Here is a 17,153-nt window from a genome sequence, read left to right on the forward strand (position 1 = left end):
TTGCTGGCAGGGTTCACGACGTGGTATAAGGATATCTCTCCCCCTTCGTTTTTTCTTTTTTCCAGGATTGTTAGCAGAATTCATGATGGTGGTATAGAGATGTCGATTACTTCCTTTTCTTCTTTCTTTCGAGATTACAGACAGAGATGACGGAGTTTATGATATGATAGAATGATGCCGATTATTTCTTCTTACCTTTTGCCTTTTTTTCGCAAACGCTGACAGAGTTCATGATGTGGTATCAGTGATCAGGTATCTTTTTGTTTTTTTTTTCTTCTTTTTTCTGGGATTGTTAGCAGAGTCCACGACGGTGATGTCGATTACTTCCTCGTCCAAGTCCCAATTTCTTCTTTTTTCCAGGATTACTGACAGAGTTCACGATGTGGTTGTACGAGTGTCGATTATTTCTTTTTTCTTTTCCGTTCTTTTTTGAACGTTGCTAGCAAAGTTCACGATGCGGTATAGAACGATCAAATATATTTTTGTTTTTTAACTTCATTGTTTACAGTCACGTCGTTTTCAACGTTCCTGATTGGAAGATGATCCTGAGATTTTACTATCCTATAGAAATGTTGATTATTTCTTTCCCTTTCCTTCTATCTTTTTCTTTTCTTTTTTCTTTCTTTTGAGGTGGCTGACATAGTTTATGACGCGATATAGTGACGATTACTTTTCTTTCGTTTACTTCTCCTCTCCTTTCTTTTTAGTTCTTCTTCCTTATGCTTCTCTTTCTCTGGATTAGCGATAGAGTTCGTAAAATAGTATAGAAATGTGATCTTCTCGACACTATTAGCAGAATTCATGATATCTTTTCCATTATATCGTCTTTCGCTCTTTTTTTCTTTATCACGCCGCTGCTTACAGAATATATGATGCGATATAAAAGTGTAGGAAGTGTGTCGGCGCTGGAAGGAGATGGACCAAGGGAACATAGCATACGCTCGATTCACTCGTCTCGTCCGCTTTTATTTCGACACAGTTTCACGCGGCATGCGCACGCCAAGAGACCGGCAAATGAGCGGCGTTCGTTAAATTTTAATGAAGTCCCTGCACGCCGAAGCTGAATTGTTTGCCGGTTACAGGTAAATCAGATTTCGCTGGAGTTCGACGGCGGCGTAGCGCGCCGCTGAAAATAATTAGAGGATCCCGGGATTGTGTATAACTTTTTTTTTAGTTCGTCCTTCTTTCACTGAGCTGGAACAGAGTTAAGAAGTGGTATACGAGAGATTCCATCGTTGACTCGGCCGTTCACGTGAAATTACGTCTTTTCATAAGCAGCTGATGTCTCATCTCATAATGATGTTCATAGCGAAACTACGTAATTTTATTAAAAGGCGGAAAAATGTAGAGATACTGTATGAAATTGTAAATGAACTCGACATATTTACAAACTAGATCATTTTATACGATTCGGACAGCGTTACTAGATAGAAACTTTGTAAATTACCAAAATTAATAAATATCGATTGAGGAAACACTAATTGAAAAATTCAATCGATTAAGAACGTTATAACGAGGTTAAATTGATTTTTTATGAAACGAAGTCACGTTCGATGTAGTTTCCAGAAAGATCGAAAGACCAAAACAGGAGTGTTCTAATTATTCTAATTAATGAATTTAGCAAATCAGTCCCTGGTGCTTGTGGGTTTAATTGCAACACGAAACACGAATTCATTACATTAATGAATATTAAGCTAACAGAAAATATAAAGCTGTAGCGTTGCATCGACTGTAGAGAAATATACGTAATTTATTTCGTTTCCACACTTTGTGCACGCAAGCTTTAATATTCGACGTTAATATTGACATTACAACATTTAATGCTATTTAATATCGTCGCATTTAGATATACTTTTAAGCGTTACCGTAAAGTAGATTTCTCGCTTGAAAACGCCGTACTACCGAAATGTTCATAATTCACAAGTTTATATTTATTATTACACGCATACATATGCATAGAATATAAGATAAACTTATTCCACTACAAATCTCTATTTAAATTTCATTAATTCGGTTATGTGCATAAAAACATGAAACTTTATCAAACAATTACCAAATTAATTAATAAGAAACCTCAACAAACTCATCGCACAAAAGTAATCCCAAAAATTCGATGTACCTCGATGCTCTTTTAATTGATCCAATTACAATCGCGAACACTTTTGCCACGTGCATATGTGTGGTTCATTAACGAATAGAAAACGCTTCACAAACGGTTCATACGAGCCAGGATATCCTAACATCGATAACTCCGTTAACTATCGAGAGTTCTCTGGCGGATCATCGTATTTAATGAAAAGCCACGGACAAACGATCCTGCGAGTGCTCGTAATCAAACGATTCCCATTGAAACAGGAAACGTGTAAATTAATCACCGTATCGCGCGCACGTGCACACAGCTGTGCATCCTTTACTCGCCATTTTCATCCGTTTGCTCAAAGAAATAAGAAATAAAATATAAAAAGGAAAAAGAAGGAGAAGATAAAGAAGGATATATTCCGGACCATTCGGTCGACTCGTTTTCCTAGCAGTTCGCGAGAAGCGAGTCAGCTAACGCGTCGTTACTCCAATTTTCCGAGTTAAAGCGAAAGGGAGAGGGCAGAAGCAAAAAAAAGGGCAAAGAACGCGCAGTAACGAGCCTCCATTTTGTGTTGATGGCTGCATTAGGCGCATTTTCAATAGAGAGCCTCGTTGTTTTACCATAACCATTGTTTGTTCGAGCCTGACTCTTTCTAACGGAAGGAAGAAGGAAGTTGGCCGAAGATGGAGAATTCGATGGAAGAGAGAGAAAGAAAGGTGAAACGTGGTGTTGCGAAGCGAAAGTGTACTGCAACGCCCCTTCCGTTAACGTCGGCGGCGTATTAGCACCAGGAATGCAAATAATTGTTCGGTGCAGTGTATACAGGGTGGCGAAAGCAACCCTGGAATGTAAATAGAGCTGACTTGAGAGTGGCCTCACCGAAACCGGGGCTTTCCACCTCTGCTCGTCGATGTATTGACCTCTCCTGGTTATGTGAATCTGTGTGTGAAGATTTCAACGTTTTAGCTCGTCTGTGAGAAAATATGTGCAAATATGGATGTATGTGTGCAGCGAGGTATGGGCGAGGGTAGCATCCCCTGTCAGTTTGCTCGGCATTCGTAGAACGACTCATGGAAGAGTTTCTGCTGAATCAACTGAATCCCGGCGATGGTTTGACTTTCATTAAACCGCCGGCTAATTCGTGACGATTTTCAACACAGTTTTTCTTCTTTTCTATTTAATTGGATAGGATATTGAACTCAGATAGGTGATTGATGACTCGCTTTAGGATAATATTAAATGTTCTTGATTTTTCTACAGTCGAAAATAATGTATTGATTTTTTTTTTAGCGCAACCGGTTTAGTTCTTTTTCTTGTTTATATAAAAATTGAAAGTTATTTCTTCATCTTCGTACTATCTTAGGTTTGCGAAACGTTTGACAAAATTTTGGAGATACTTGTCAATGCGTCTACTTCGTCACGTGATTATTTCTTGAAGCTGCGATGAAGAAATCTTATTTTATCAATGAAAATTTGTATCTTCTGATATTTTTATAAAAAGACGTAGTGTATTGACGTTCACCGCCAGTTATCCCAGAAACAAATACATCCATTTATCGTTTAGTTAATTGGCATATTGTATTGTATTACGCCAGCATCGAAGAACTATATAAATTTGACGACACTTACGAAAATAGATACAACAGTTTTCCAGACGTATTAACTTCAGCAAGAAAACCACCGTACAATTCACTTTACCGTCTTTCTCTTTCTGTTTCATAAAAAAGGAGACAAACATTTTCAGCATCCCAACTTTATCCTAAGCTGCTCAACTCGCGACCTGCGAAATTAATCGTAACTTTAGCGCAATTAAATCAACGTCCCCGGCCATGGTCCGGAAGAGACCAAAACTCGGTGCTCCTCCCGCAACAAAAAGCCGCGTGGCATTCAACCAGACTGTCATGGTGAATATCACCGCGAAACTGGAGATGATTTCACCGAGTGTAGGTACGTTCGGAGTTGGAAGGAAGGAACTGCAAGTCCGCGGGTGGCGAGAGACTTCTTGCGCTCGTCTGAAAGCAACGCAACGAGAGGAAGGTTCGGCACCAAGGGCAATAAAGTATCGCATCTGGTCGCGCGACACGATTAATCGCCACTACGCCGCCAAGAATTAATTGCCGACACTACGATAATTTATCGTGGCTTGGTTCGCGGTGATATTTCACCAGCTGAATACTTTTCATGGTTTCCGCTCGCGAACGATAACCCACGATAACTCTGTTTTCCCGTAGTGAAAATCACGTCCACAGGAAATCACAAACGAATCAACGTCCTTCTGTTTTTCAAGCATCTTTCAGTCGTAAAAACGTGCAGAGGAACGGCACGTGATCAAGGGACGATGCTGTTTTCTGCCGCTCGTCGTCACCTCGCATGGTTTTATTTGTACACTCGCGCCTGTAATCACCGAACATTTCCTTATTTTGAGAAAAATAATTGCTAGGACGTAGATACGACTTTCTGAATTGATATTTTACTGTTTACGAGTTACTCGGTCGAATTAAAGCATACACAATTTTATGCTATGAAATGACCATAATATAATTTATACGTACAGTTGCTGTGAATAATTATAGACTCAAACACATTTTCGGTATTATTTCTTTAATATCTGCAAGAGACATGACCGACCATGCCTGGATATGTTAAGTGAAATTCTTTTTTGTAAAGCATAGATAGAACGTTATAAAATATGAGGAAATGCCTTTCATAACCGAATAGAAGAGAAAAGGACAATTTTTCGACAAGACAATGCTTTCATTCATACAACCGTCACTACAAAAGGGTGGTTCCAGCATTTCGGAATACAATTATTATTATGACCAGTATTGACCCGCACCTAATCGAAAACCTGTGGGAAATTCTAGTTAGAGAAGTTTACAATCAGAAGAAGCCACCTTTGGAAAATATCGTTGAACTTAAAAAAAGAATAAATGGACGAAAAGCTTAGTATACACTGAATAAAAACGTAACAAAACTAACGTTGAGTTAATATTTTTTCACAGCCGAAAACACAATTTTAAGGAATATTTCATTTTGTCTAGACTTAATAAGAAGAAAACTTTGATTGTTGTATTATATTATAACATAATATTATATAAACGGTTCTGTCAATTTTTGCTTTAATATTATGAGGAATTTAAAAATGGGATTGAGTTCATATTTATTCACGACAGTGAATATTATTTATACATACAATAAAACAATAGTATGTCTGTACATCGAGTAAAAAGTAAATAAAACAGTCATCTAGGAACAGCTCGTAAGCTGTGAAGTCGAAAAAACTAATTTTTGGAATATTTTTATCTGCGTTTGTTTGTTTATATGTTTGTACTCGCATCACGTAAAAACTACTGAACAGGTTTGAACGGTGTCCGGGAAAGAAAACAGGCTATGTTTCATCTCGATCCGTTTTGCAGAAGCTGATAAATAACCATAGCATCTGAATTGCATGCGTTTTCCTGTTTGGTAAAAGACAAACAACGATGACTATCGTTTATGTCGTATTTTCTCTGAAATCGAATCTTTTTATAATCTGATATTTTATTATTATTTATTATTCGTTAGCTTTTACTATGAGGAGTAACAAAACTGTTAATACAAAAGATACGCAAGTATTTCATTCATAAAAATTCATCTGCTCATAGATCGTTCCATATATATTAGTATGCCATAAAGTTAGCATTTACGTGACAGTTTAGACTAATACGAGTGTCTTCTTTAATAATTGTTATATAATTAGATCTATCAGAAATAATCAAGCAGACATTTCTTTATTAGGAATTGAATCGTATTTATAAATTCATTCCCAATAAGACATTGCCTCGCCAATACAGTGATGTATTTTATTGCTAGTACAATTGCGTACCAAAACTTTCTATAGCTATCGTAAATCAATAAGATCTGCATACCTTCCCAGCTATGAAACAGTACACACGGGATTCACACGGTCGTCGCTGTGAACTTATCATCTGGCGATTTAATCATGCCGCCGCAAGGTCTCTACGATTAGAGATAAGAGGGTGCAAGGTATGATAGGAAGAAGCTATTTATGCGTACGATGTCTCTATTGCTTAGGAACGCGGAATCTAATACGCGATTTCCGTGATTTGATTTGCGGTTTGGCCTTGGTTAATATGAGAGAGTTGATTAGGAGAATTGATAACCTTATGAGGTAAAATCAGATAATTGAAGTTTGAAAGATTGTAAGAGTAGGTTTATAGGGATATTATGATAGATCGGATTCTTTGAGATGAATATTTAGTAATAATATAGAAGAGGACATACCATATCGATTTCAATGATCTTCATCTATGTTTCCGAAGTCAATGTCCTAAGTAATTTCACTTATACTAATAGCTGTTGCTTGGCTTTAATTCTCAAGAGATTTTATTATATTTATCTTTTAATTTTAATTTTTAATTTTAATTTATTATATTCATTTTTTAATATAGATTTTATTATAATTATCTAGTTTATAGGGATATTATGATAGATCGAATTCTTTGAGATGAATATTTAGTAATAATATAGAAGAGGACATACCATATCGATTTCAATGATCTTCATCTATATTTCCGAAGTCAATGTCCTAAGTAATGTCACTTATACTAATAGCTGCTGCTTGGTTTTAATTCTCAAGAGATATTATTTTTAATAATAGTATAATTAATGATGGTATTACAAGTATTTTTAATAGTGTACATTTTTTAAACATTTCGTTAAATTCGGTTAAATGAAATGATTACAACTTCTGTATATTCAATCTTATAGTACATTGTTATTGCTATTAACTCTGAAAATAATTATATTAAAATTCAGACGAATAATAATGTCTTTCATATATTACTATCTGATATAAATTAGAAGATCCTTAAGCTGTAAGATCAACGTTTTTTAAGAATAGCTTAAGATTAGCGTAACGTATAAAAAAGTTCTTGATAGAAGCGTGACTTTTTTCCCAGTTTCGCGATTTTCCGTTCGCATATTCATTTACCTTGATACTTCTTGATTTAGACATTCATGAGTAGGAAAAGTTTGGATCTTAATTAAAACTTGGTAAACTCGGAGCTTCTTGCTGCTTTTTAATAGCCGTTGACATGTCAGAAACTTAGAAGACTGTCGATACTCAAACAAAACTTTGCAAAATCGATAACCGATGTCTCTAGAAGCTTATTTTTATCGTCCTCTACTGAAAACTTTAGCGAAGGAAGGAGATGATATTTTTGACTGCACGAGTTTGTTAATCCGCGTGAATATAGATAAAATAAATTTTAAATATTCACGAATGACGGTGCATTTAGTCTGTAAATATAAAATAAGGAACGCACCTCATAACAAGCGCTATTAGTTACGTTGTTTGTCATGTAAACAGTGTACATTACAGCTAATTGCTTCACCTGTTACAATCTTCAGCGTATAATAATAAGCTGTAATTGTTATTAATATACTTGTTTCACGCTGAAAAGATTCACAGAGAGATACGCTGATTAATGTAACATAGCGTTTTGTTCGTGTTAAATATCTTTTGAAATCTCAAATCATTATAAATTGCTATTTTTCTATTTTCATGTGCTTAGATTTAAACATCTTTGAAGATCTCTTAATTTTCATATTCGCGTTCTTCGACCTTTCTCGGTTCCCAAATTTTTTAATTTTAAAAGTCTTCAAACTTTGAAATTTCTTATTTCTCGATATACTAAATTGTCAAATTTTTAAGCTATTTCAAATTTTCCAATTTCATCGTTCAAATTTCCTAATTTGAAAATTCTCAAATCTTCTAATTATACATCCAATTTCTAACGTCCCAAACGTCTTAATTTCTATATTTTCACGTTCACCATCTCTGAAATTCTCAAAACTAAAATCTTCAGAATCCAATATATAATAAAACACATATATAGTCGCTTGTTCCAAATTTCTATTCATGGAATCAACGAACTCCGAACTGACGACGATTTCGTTTTATCTCTGATTACAGAAACTGCAAACGATTGGCGAGGATTTCTGCGGTCTGGACGTGAACACACCTCTGGGAGGCGAAGATCCGATGGAAGGAACCCCTGTGCTCACTTTCGATACACATCTGACGGCGGTCGCTGCTACCTCGACCGGCGACTACACGGTCGTCTTCGTGGGCACGAGCGAGGGTCACCTGAAGAAGGTCAGTGCACGATACTCTTTATCTCGTTGATCGAAGAAGAGCAAGAGGCGCTCGAACGGTACCGGAGCTGTTTCATTAGGCCAACCTTGTACGTTCGTTATCTGCTCGCTGCATATTTTCCACAATCTAATTCTTCCATAATGACCCTCGACCGGCTCAGTATTTTTAACGCTCTTTGACCTTTCACCCTGGACAATGCGTCGATTCTTTACATTGAAGCCACTGCTCTCCGCGTCGTGTTCTATTTTTTCCCCCTTGTACGCTTGATGTTTCTACCGCGAGTGGCTCGTTTTATAAGTCCTTTTTAATATAGAGAATAGTTATAATGATACGAATATAGAAAGGTGAAATACAATGAAATAAAAGGTGGTGAGTGATTAAGAATTTTAAAATATTCATTTATATTCTCGTAAATGGCAAGCAATATTTTTATATTGAAAGTTCTATTTCTTGTTCCATAATTTAATGGGAAATGAGTTTGTACTAATCTCTCAATTTGTGCGCATCCTTTTATTGTCTTTTTTTTTTCTTTTCATTTTTCTTTGAGTCTGTAGTGAATTCCATAGATAATTATTCTAACATGTGGAATCTTACTCGTTAGGTGATACTAACCTGTTTCGTTATAGAGCACAACTAGTAATATAGACATCTGTCCACATACATTTATTCTACTTACATCTTCGGAGTAATATGTGAAAAGTAAAAAAAATAGTACATGCAAGATTAATTATCGTACAATTTATGGCACGATACATAAATGAAAATAAAAGTAATTCTATATTACCTAAAACCTATACGTTTATTTTATACATTTTCCTAACAAATAATTACTCGAGGATATTTCTGTCTTGTATTTAACTATATAGCTCAATATTGAGAACGAGTTAATCAACCTGCAGTAAAATTAGATAGAAACTGTGCGTTAAAACAGAAACATCACAAACAGTCGCAAAATCTGGTGACATTCAAAAAATTTCATTTCATCCCGCAATATACGTCCTTCGTAGTAAAAAAGAATAATACGTTTCTCACTCAAAATTTTCGGATACCCCGACCTACCATTTCTCTCACAAAAACTAATCAGAGTCAGAATGGAAGCAGCGAAGCAATAAAATCAGCGTTGTCCCGAGTTACGAGTGGTCGAACTCATTGGATTTCCATGCCGCCTCTTGCTCTCTTTCGGCGTAATAATTAATCCCGAATCGAGCTGACGGCAGTGGCGCCAGCAAAAGTAATCACAATAGATATTAATGCGAACGACAGAATCGAGGTTATAGTGAAATCCGCTTTCTACCCGCGTTCCATTAGCCTGCAGGTTAGCCATTACGGAATATCGTTGCTCGCGAAGCGTTAACGCTTAACGAACCTAATGGAGTCCCGTGGACCGGCTCGCGAACTTCAACAGCTTCGAAACTTCAGAATAGAAACTACACTAGCATATCCCGACCTAACTTACCTGATCGTTGCGCTTTCCTCGTTGCGTTTTCCTATTTTTATGAACGTAACTGAAGAAACGCAAGCCAAATGGAAATTTGTTTCGTTTGCTAAAAATTGTAATTAGACCGCGGATTTCTACGTAAATTCATATTTTTCAGGGTACAGTTAAAAGCGTGGAATTTCTACCTCGGTAGAAAATTGGTTTACCTGTCAAGTATCGTAGAAAACATTACACGTTGGATATTTTATATATTTTTCCACGTGATACGCATCCCGTGCAATTTTGCACTTTCAAATTTATTATAGATGAAATCCGCAGTCTAATTATAAGAACTACCCTATTTCGGATATTTTATACACTTTTGTATGTCATCGTGTACATTCTTTTTAATCGTCGAATTAATTATGATTAAACCGCGGATCCTTATGCATTTTTCTATCTCTGTGAACATAAGTAATGGGATCTAAATTGAAATTTCATCCAATAAATATATATACTCTAATAAATAAATATTGTACTGTGGACATTTTACATATTTTTTGCATGAAAATCTTCAAATTTTCCATAAATATATAAAAAAATCCACGGTCTATTCGTGATTATTCGCACGATTATTCGACCAAGAGATCGTGAATCAAACGCGTGTAACGCGAGCCGTGTAATTGGCTCTTAGGTGATACACCCGAAAAAGAAAAAAGTTCGTTGGAAAGAGGAAATTACGCGAGACGATCGCTGGAAAAATGATTCTGGAGTGTAGTTCGGATCGTTATCGCGGTGGATGCAGTTCCAGGAACGCGATATCTCGCGTTGGCCCTCTCGAATCTGTCGTGATTAATCACGATTATCCTGGCTAAATCCTCTCCGATTTCTTCCGGTTTCTCTAACTCGTTACGTTGCTCGCCGATGCTTTATTTTCAGAATTATGTTACACGATCTGGCTGGAAAACGTTGCAGCAGAAATGTGTAGCTAGAGTCAAAAGCTTTTTGGGCATAAAGTATGAGAGCTTTAGTGGGGTTTACCCTTAGCGTATCAAGCTGGGATAATCAACGTTCTTTTCCAAGAGGGATCTTTAAGTTGCGCACGTTCCTCGAATTTGTATGTCTCAGTCTTGGACTCGTTTTAACTCGCAAAAGAAGTTTTAATGCGTTTGCTCCTTTGGCAGTGGTGGTGTAATTTTTTTTATCATTTATATTTCACGGTTATTACATATTTACACAAAAATTGTACATCTTGTAAATGTGTATTTTTATAGAAAAAATAGTAAACCAATTTGTTTTAGTCGTTGAAAGATAACAGAGAAAATTTAATTAGTTTCTGTATTAAATTTAAGTTTAGTATACGATCGAAACTTGAAATTACAACTAGGATGATTATCCCATACTTTCCTTAAATTTAAAGAAATTCTTAGCGGGAGAGAAATACGGTTGTTCGAAAAAGGCTCAAACAATCAAGACATCTTTGGTACAAGTTACATTTTTCCACTTTTAGTGATTCCCAGAAATCTTCACTAAAATTCCTGTTTCATGCACGTATTTGTTTAAAAATAAATTTCTTCGCTTACTTATTATATACTGTACATATCAAATACAGTGTCTTGAAGTCACTGAACAATCCCAGTCTCGGTACGTCTAAGGAAATTCTTATCTTTATCAATCGTTTCGTAATCATAGACTTGTCTCTTACTAAAAAAAAAGTTTAACCCTTACAAAGACATTATTTACACATTGTCAAACAAATGCTAATTGCAACCCATTAATTCCTTATACTCTATACCATTAAATTACAATTTTTACGGGACAAATAAATAAAGTTGTATATGCCCGGTAGGCAGATAGACAATTTAATAGGAATCTGTTTCAAAGTGATTTACAAAACGATGCGCAAAAACTCCTACGATCGATTACATCGGCAATATACGAGCTTTCAATATTTCTTTCCGATTCGACATGACGAACGAAGAGGAATTTAATTGTTTCAACTGTGTGTGCAAACAAGAGAGGCGCATCGCGCAACAACATCTCGTTGGACGATTGCAATAGGCGATTGCACCGAGAGTTACAGGCCAGTCGCTTAATGACGAGCGACTATGGTCACCCTTAGCGGCGTAAAGGTTAATCACGATCGCCGGGGCTAAATTCGCGCCGATTTGTTCCGCAATCTCGCGTCAGAACGTACGCTGTCCCAGCGTTAGATGATTCGAAACGGTGGGATGGAAAAGGAAACACGCTTGCAATGATCGCAAGATTATGGATCTGCCTGGTGGCGTTACCTCTCTTGGTATCGTTCCAGCACGTTGTATTTCTAGGAAAATCGCGCCGCGGATTCCTTCCAATTAATCACAATTACCGACCGAAGCCTTCTTCAATTTGTTCTGCAATCTCCTCGCGTTGAACGGTTGATGATCGAGCTCTATGAGTTTCTGTTGGAAGATTCGATGATAACCACGTAGGATTACGTGTGTTTGTCCGCTTGTTTCGTCGGCGATTTAGCTTCGAATAAAATCCTCGCCTGTTTCTGATTAATTAAAGCTGTGACGATTGGCTGGTTTCGGTTAAATTATATTTGCAGAGAAGTTCAGTAACATTGGATGTTTTAATTTTCGTACGGCAACTTGCGAAATGTTTCGTTTAATGTCTAAGGGCATGTTGAAATTTAGTGTTTCTTTCTAATCAATTAACACTGTGATGGTTAATTTTGATTAGATTATATTTGCTGAGAAGTTCAGTAACTTTGACTGTTTCATTTTCATATGGTACGTTAGCAAACACTCAACCCAATGTATGCGAGAGGATTTAAGAATTTAGCGTTAGTTTCTCATTAATTAACACTGCGATTATCAGTTTTGATTAGGTCATGTTTGCAGAGAAGTTCCGTAACCTCGAATAACTCAGCTTCAACTTGCAAAACATTCTACTGAATGTATAGGGGGCTTCAAAATTTCCTATTAGTATATATTAAAGTTTGACCGAAAAACCGATACAGATTGTATGTATATAATGTTTTAGATTATTATTCAATTATTATTAAATATATTATATTATTATATTTCAATGTAACTTACGCGCACAGTACAACGCAGAAGTTCGATCTAGATTTTATCCAGGAAAGTCTGTAGAATATGACTCACCCTGTATATCTACGCTCGACTAGATTACGATCATTGAATCAATCATAAACCGCTGTCGCTATTGCCTCACGACATTTGGCGGTTATGTTCATTAACGCGTTCAAAGAAAATGCAAAACCGCGGCTGGAAAATCAAAGACGGCGTGCAAAGAAGCAAGAGCAAGAGAATTTATCCTGCAGAGGAGGCTTCAGGTCCCGGGGAAAATTTGCAAGTTAACGAAGTTTCGCATGGCCTCCGTCGTTATTCATCGTGATTAATTAAAGTCGCCTCTGGGTGGTGGCCGCGGATCGTCGGTCTTCGATTATAATTATCTGTGTGCAAACGCGAAAGTCAAATAGCCCCGCGAATGAGCGCAAATACCGTCGTGTAAATTCGTTGAAAGGAACACTCGTGGCTCCGTTGAGAATGCGCCACGTTAGACGGGGGTAGCCTCTTCTGGTCGACCGTCCCGGCGATTCGAGGCTATTAAAAATTTATCCACGGCCACGGCGAAATGTCTGATGCCAGGGTTAACCGATGTCTGAGGCGAGAGTATTAAATTTCGAGAGAGGGCCACGAGAGAAAGCGAGAGAGAAGCTAAGGAAACGCGAGCGATTCCAGGGTGGAAACGCTTTTCGGCGTCTCGCTTTTGATCCCTGGCCGTTGCTCCGCCTCGCGCAATTAACTGCTAGCGGATTTGCCTCCCCTTTATGATAGAAGGATATTCTGGAATTATTCCTTTGCTGTTTGAATAGCTGAGTACTTATTTTCTTGATTTCTTCATTTTCCTTTTTCTTCTTTTTTGCACGTAGGTGGTTAATATTTTAATTATCTACGAGAAGCTAATTCGCGTTCTATATGAAATAACGATATTACAATGTGAAAAACGTATTTTCGCGTAATTTAGCTCCTAATCATGGAATCGCTGATAATCCGTTGATTTTACTTTCTCTTGCAATTAATTGTTACTCCGCCGATCATAATAAAGCTCGGGTTTTTTCACTGCATCTGCGTGAAATATCAAACGCAAATCGGTGCCAGTTATTAAATACACAGAATGCGTCGGCAAGAAATGATTTTCGTATCGTTTAAGCGGGCAATTATGTTGCCATTCGATCGTCAGAGCGTGAAGACCCATTCTCCTCCGATGCCAAGTAAAATTGCAATAAACATTCTAATTAGAACGCTCTTATACCCGCGATTAGCGATTACTATATTATACCATGCTATTATCGAAACAAATAAGTTTGACCTAATTCAGCGTGTATTAAAGGGAAACTCGATATCAAGATGTCGCGTAATTTTCTTCTTCTTCTCCCTTTTCGCCCTTTTTTTTTGTGTGTCTCAACAGTGGTTGCTGCTTCTTAATATAAATTCCACGGGGACCGAAGGGAACTTTTTTAATTAGATTTTCATTCTATTTTCATTCTCCACGGAAACTTTCCTACTTATTACTTTATCGCGCAACGACAGCATTTTACTCGAACGTTTCGCCGTCGTTAATATAAATAACATCTCCTGTAACTTTGTAATTGATAAGACCATTCGAACAAGCAGATCCTCTAATTAATTCGAGCACGAAGAAAATGGAACAAGTTGAAAGACTACGACAAAGGCCCCGCGAATGAAGAAAGATGAGAAAAGGACGACAGATATTTTGTACGCGTGGCTGTGATAAAATACCGAGAACAAAGAAGTGAAGTAAACGAGAAAAGAAAGAGCGGGAGGTAAAGACGGTTGAAAGAATAAAAAAAAAAATGGTGCGGAACGACGGAGAAAATAATGCACGGAACAAAGCGAAAAGGAAACAGGAATGAAATGTGGGCTAAGAACAAATTGCTGAAAGAAGAAGAAGGAAGTAAGCAACAGAGAAACAAATTAAGAAACAAAATTCCCTGTTGAAATTGGTGCACGTGAATATGAAGGCTAGTAAAATGAATTTATGACGACGTTAAGCTTTCTAATCTCTAAGGGAAAGGGGATCGTTAAAGATATTACAGGTTACTTGAAAACAGGCTGATTTAGTGTATACGTTAACATGATCATAGAAACTGATAAAAATGGTTGGTCATCCAACACATACATTTATGTAAAATATTTTCTTGCTTTGTGACGTTTATAAAGACTATAAGATGAAAAATAAAAACGCACGTCTGCGTTAAAGACATTAATCAGGTAATTAAATAGCAGTAAAGGTTTCACGGAATCTGAAAAACTAATTGTTCTAGAGTTTAATAGCTCGCATAGCAAAAAACTCATTCGATCATAACTATTCTCCTATCACCATTGGCGATTGCAAAAAAGGTTGCAATCCTCGATTCATTAGTACATAAATTGCATATCTACACTGAGCCTATCACAACCACCAAACTACCTAACCAATCAGAGTGTGCGCAAAAATTCGTCGATGTGGCGAGTAATTCAGCTCTAACGTTGCCAAACCGCGTTCAATTAACGCGAATCCGTTCTGTTTCATCGCGAACGTATATTTCGTTTAAACGCGTCTCTTTCAACTCGCGAAATTCGTGTTTTCCGTGGTGCGCAGCGATTCTCAGTTCGAACGTGTCGAGTTTATCGTTGGATTTACGGGCTCGATTTTTAAGTAATCTTAGAGAGATCGATTGTTCTTTTGTAAATTTAGATGTGGATTCCCGCGAGGTGCGATTTTAACGTTGCTCTCGGTTGATTCTGTTCGAGCGCGCTCCGTGATAGCGACCGTTTAAAACGGATGTTTATTGTAACGGATGCCCGTTAGTATTATGGCACAACTGGTAGCCGCTTATCGGCGGCGGCGAGAGTGGCAAACTGCTCCTCGATGAATATTTCAACGATATTTACAGCGTAAATGATCAGGCGTAATTCGGTTCTCGGCCGAGTTTCGATTACCAGCATGATCCTGATAGTTCTCCTGTCGACGTGCAACGTTTCCTTAAAAGGAGACGCTCGGATAAGAGCGTTTTGAGTATACTTGCTGAGTATAATGGTTAACCCTTTCAGCGCTGAGACGTCTGATGACGAGCGTTTATTATATGTTACTTTGCTTATCCATTAGTAAATTGTGACTTTTTATGGAAATTTATGCCTTTATGAACGTGAGTGAAGAGATAGAATTTAAATAGAAATTTATTTAATTTATTGGAAAGTATATAAAAATATAAAACTATATAGAATTATGTAAAAGTTATATCTACCTTGGATACTTTGTATATTTTTGTGTATTATATGTATTTTGTACATTTTTGTATCTTGAAATTTTGCATAAATGCATGAAAGTCTGCAGTACAGTTATTAGGATGAAACACACGTTGGGTTGAATAATTTCGTAGTTTCGATAGAAAATGAATCAATCGTGCTTGTGCTTCAAATTACTAGAAAATTATACTGTGAAGATCTGTAATTTCTTTCTTTTCATTTACGTTATTTGTCGCTAATAAAAATAGGAAATTATATTGTTACGCATGAATGATTAGTAATTTTTCTAAATATACGATATATGATACATTATATTAATAACAGAAAGAAGATAAATTTTTTTAAAGTATTAGATAGTTTTGAGGTGTGTAAATTGGAACTTTTTAAGTGTATTATTACATTTAGGAAAAGACACGTATTTAAGAGCCGGAATTTTAGAAACAGAGCTTCCAATGGTAGAATACTTTATTGGTAAATTACATGAACGAAATTCTGGTCGACTATAAACATAGGTTCACTGTCTTCTTGATCGTGTTACGGGACAAACACGTGACGAAGTTACATTATCTCTCGACGCGGTATCGTCTATCTCGTTATAGTTTCCTAACCCGTTGAAGCCTCGTCGCCAACTAGCGCATCGATATCGTAACCCATATCGATATTGCTCTTCTTGATTGTATCGTCGCCTTCGATGCAACCCAGTCGTGGACACTTCGACGAATATAGATTTCCCAGTTCGTCCTTCGAGAAACATTGAACGCGCACTGTACAGTTAATTTACATGACAAACACAGTTGATAGTGTTGTCAGTATCCGCCTTAATTTAAATATACCCAGTCCCTTGTTTCAGTATCTATAGAATAGGAATTGCTGATTCTCTTATCTAAAGATTTTTCTTACATCTTCTCTTGCTACAATGAACTCTGCGCGATCCTTATAAATTTGAAAATTTTGATTACATGCATATTCAAGCGTAATATATGAATTTGGATAAAACTTCACGGATTCATAATATAATCAAAAATATTAAATACGTATTTCTTTTTATCAACAATAATAAACGCACATTTACAGGCTGAAATGATTTTTCATCCATCTTTAGACTACTTTTAGCTGCGAAAGTTTGGAGTCGAACAGATCTATTTTTCGAAACATTAGATCATTTCATAAATAATT

At 36.6% G+C, this 17,153-nt stretch overlaps 1 protein-coding gene across 7 annotated transcripts in view; it reads left to right on the forward strand.

The window, feature by feature from the left end:
* LOC122570691 (plexin-A4) overlaps positions 1 to 17,153 on the forward strand; it is a 430,296-nt gene that overhangs the window by 319,704 nt on the left and 93,439 nt on the right. For all 7 annotated transcript variants that reach the window (XM_043733398.1, XM_043733405.1, XM_043733388.1 and 4 more), the window contains one exon: positions 8,058 to 8,240. In XM_043733398.1, coding sequence (XP_043589333.1) covers positions 8,058 to 8,240 — 183 coding nt within the window. The remainder of the gene's footprint in view (positions 1 to 8,057; positions 8,241 to 17,153) is intronic.

The sequence above is a fragment of the Bombus pyrosoma genome, linkage group LG1, assembly GCF_014825855.1.
Source record: "Bombus pyrosoma isolate SC7728 linkage group LG1, ASM1482585v1, whole genome shotgun sequence".
Taxonomy (NCBI): Eukaryota; Metazoa; Arthropoda; class Insecta; order Hymenoptera; family Apidae; genus Bombus; species Bombus pyrosoma.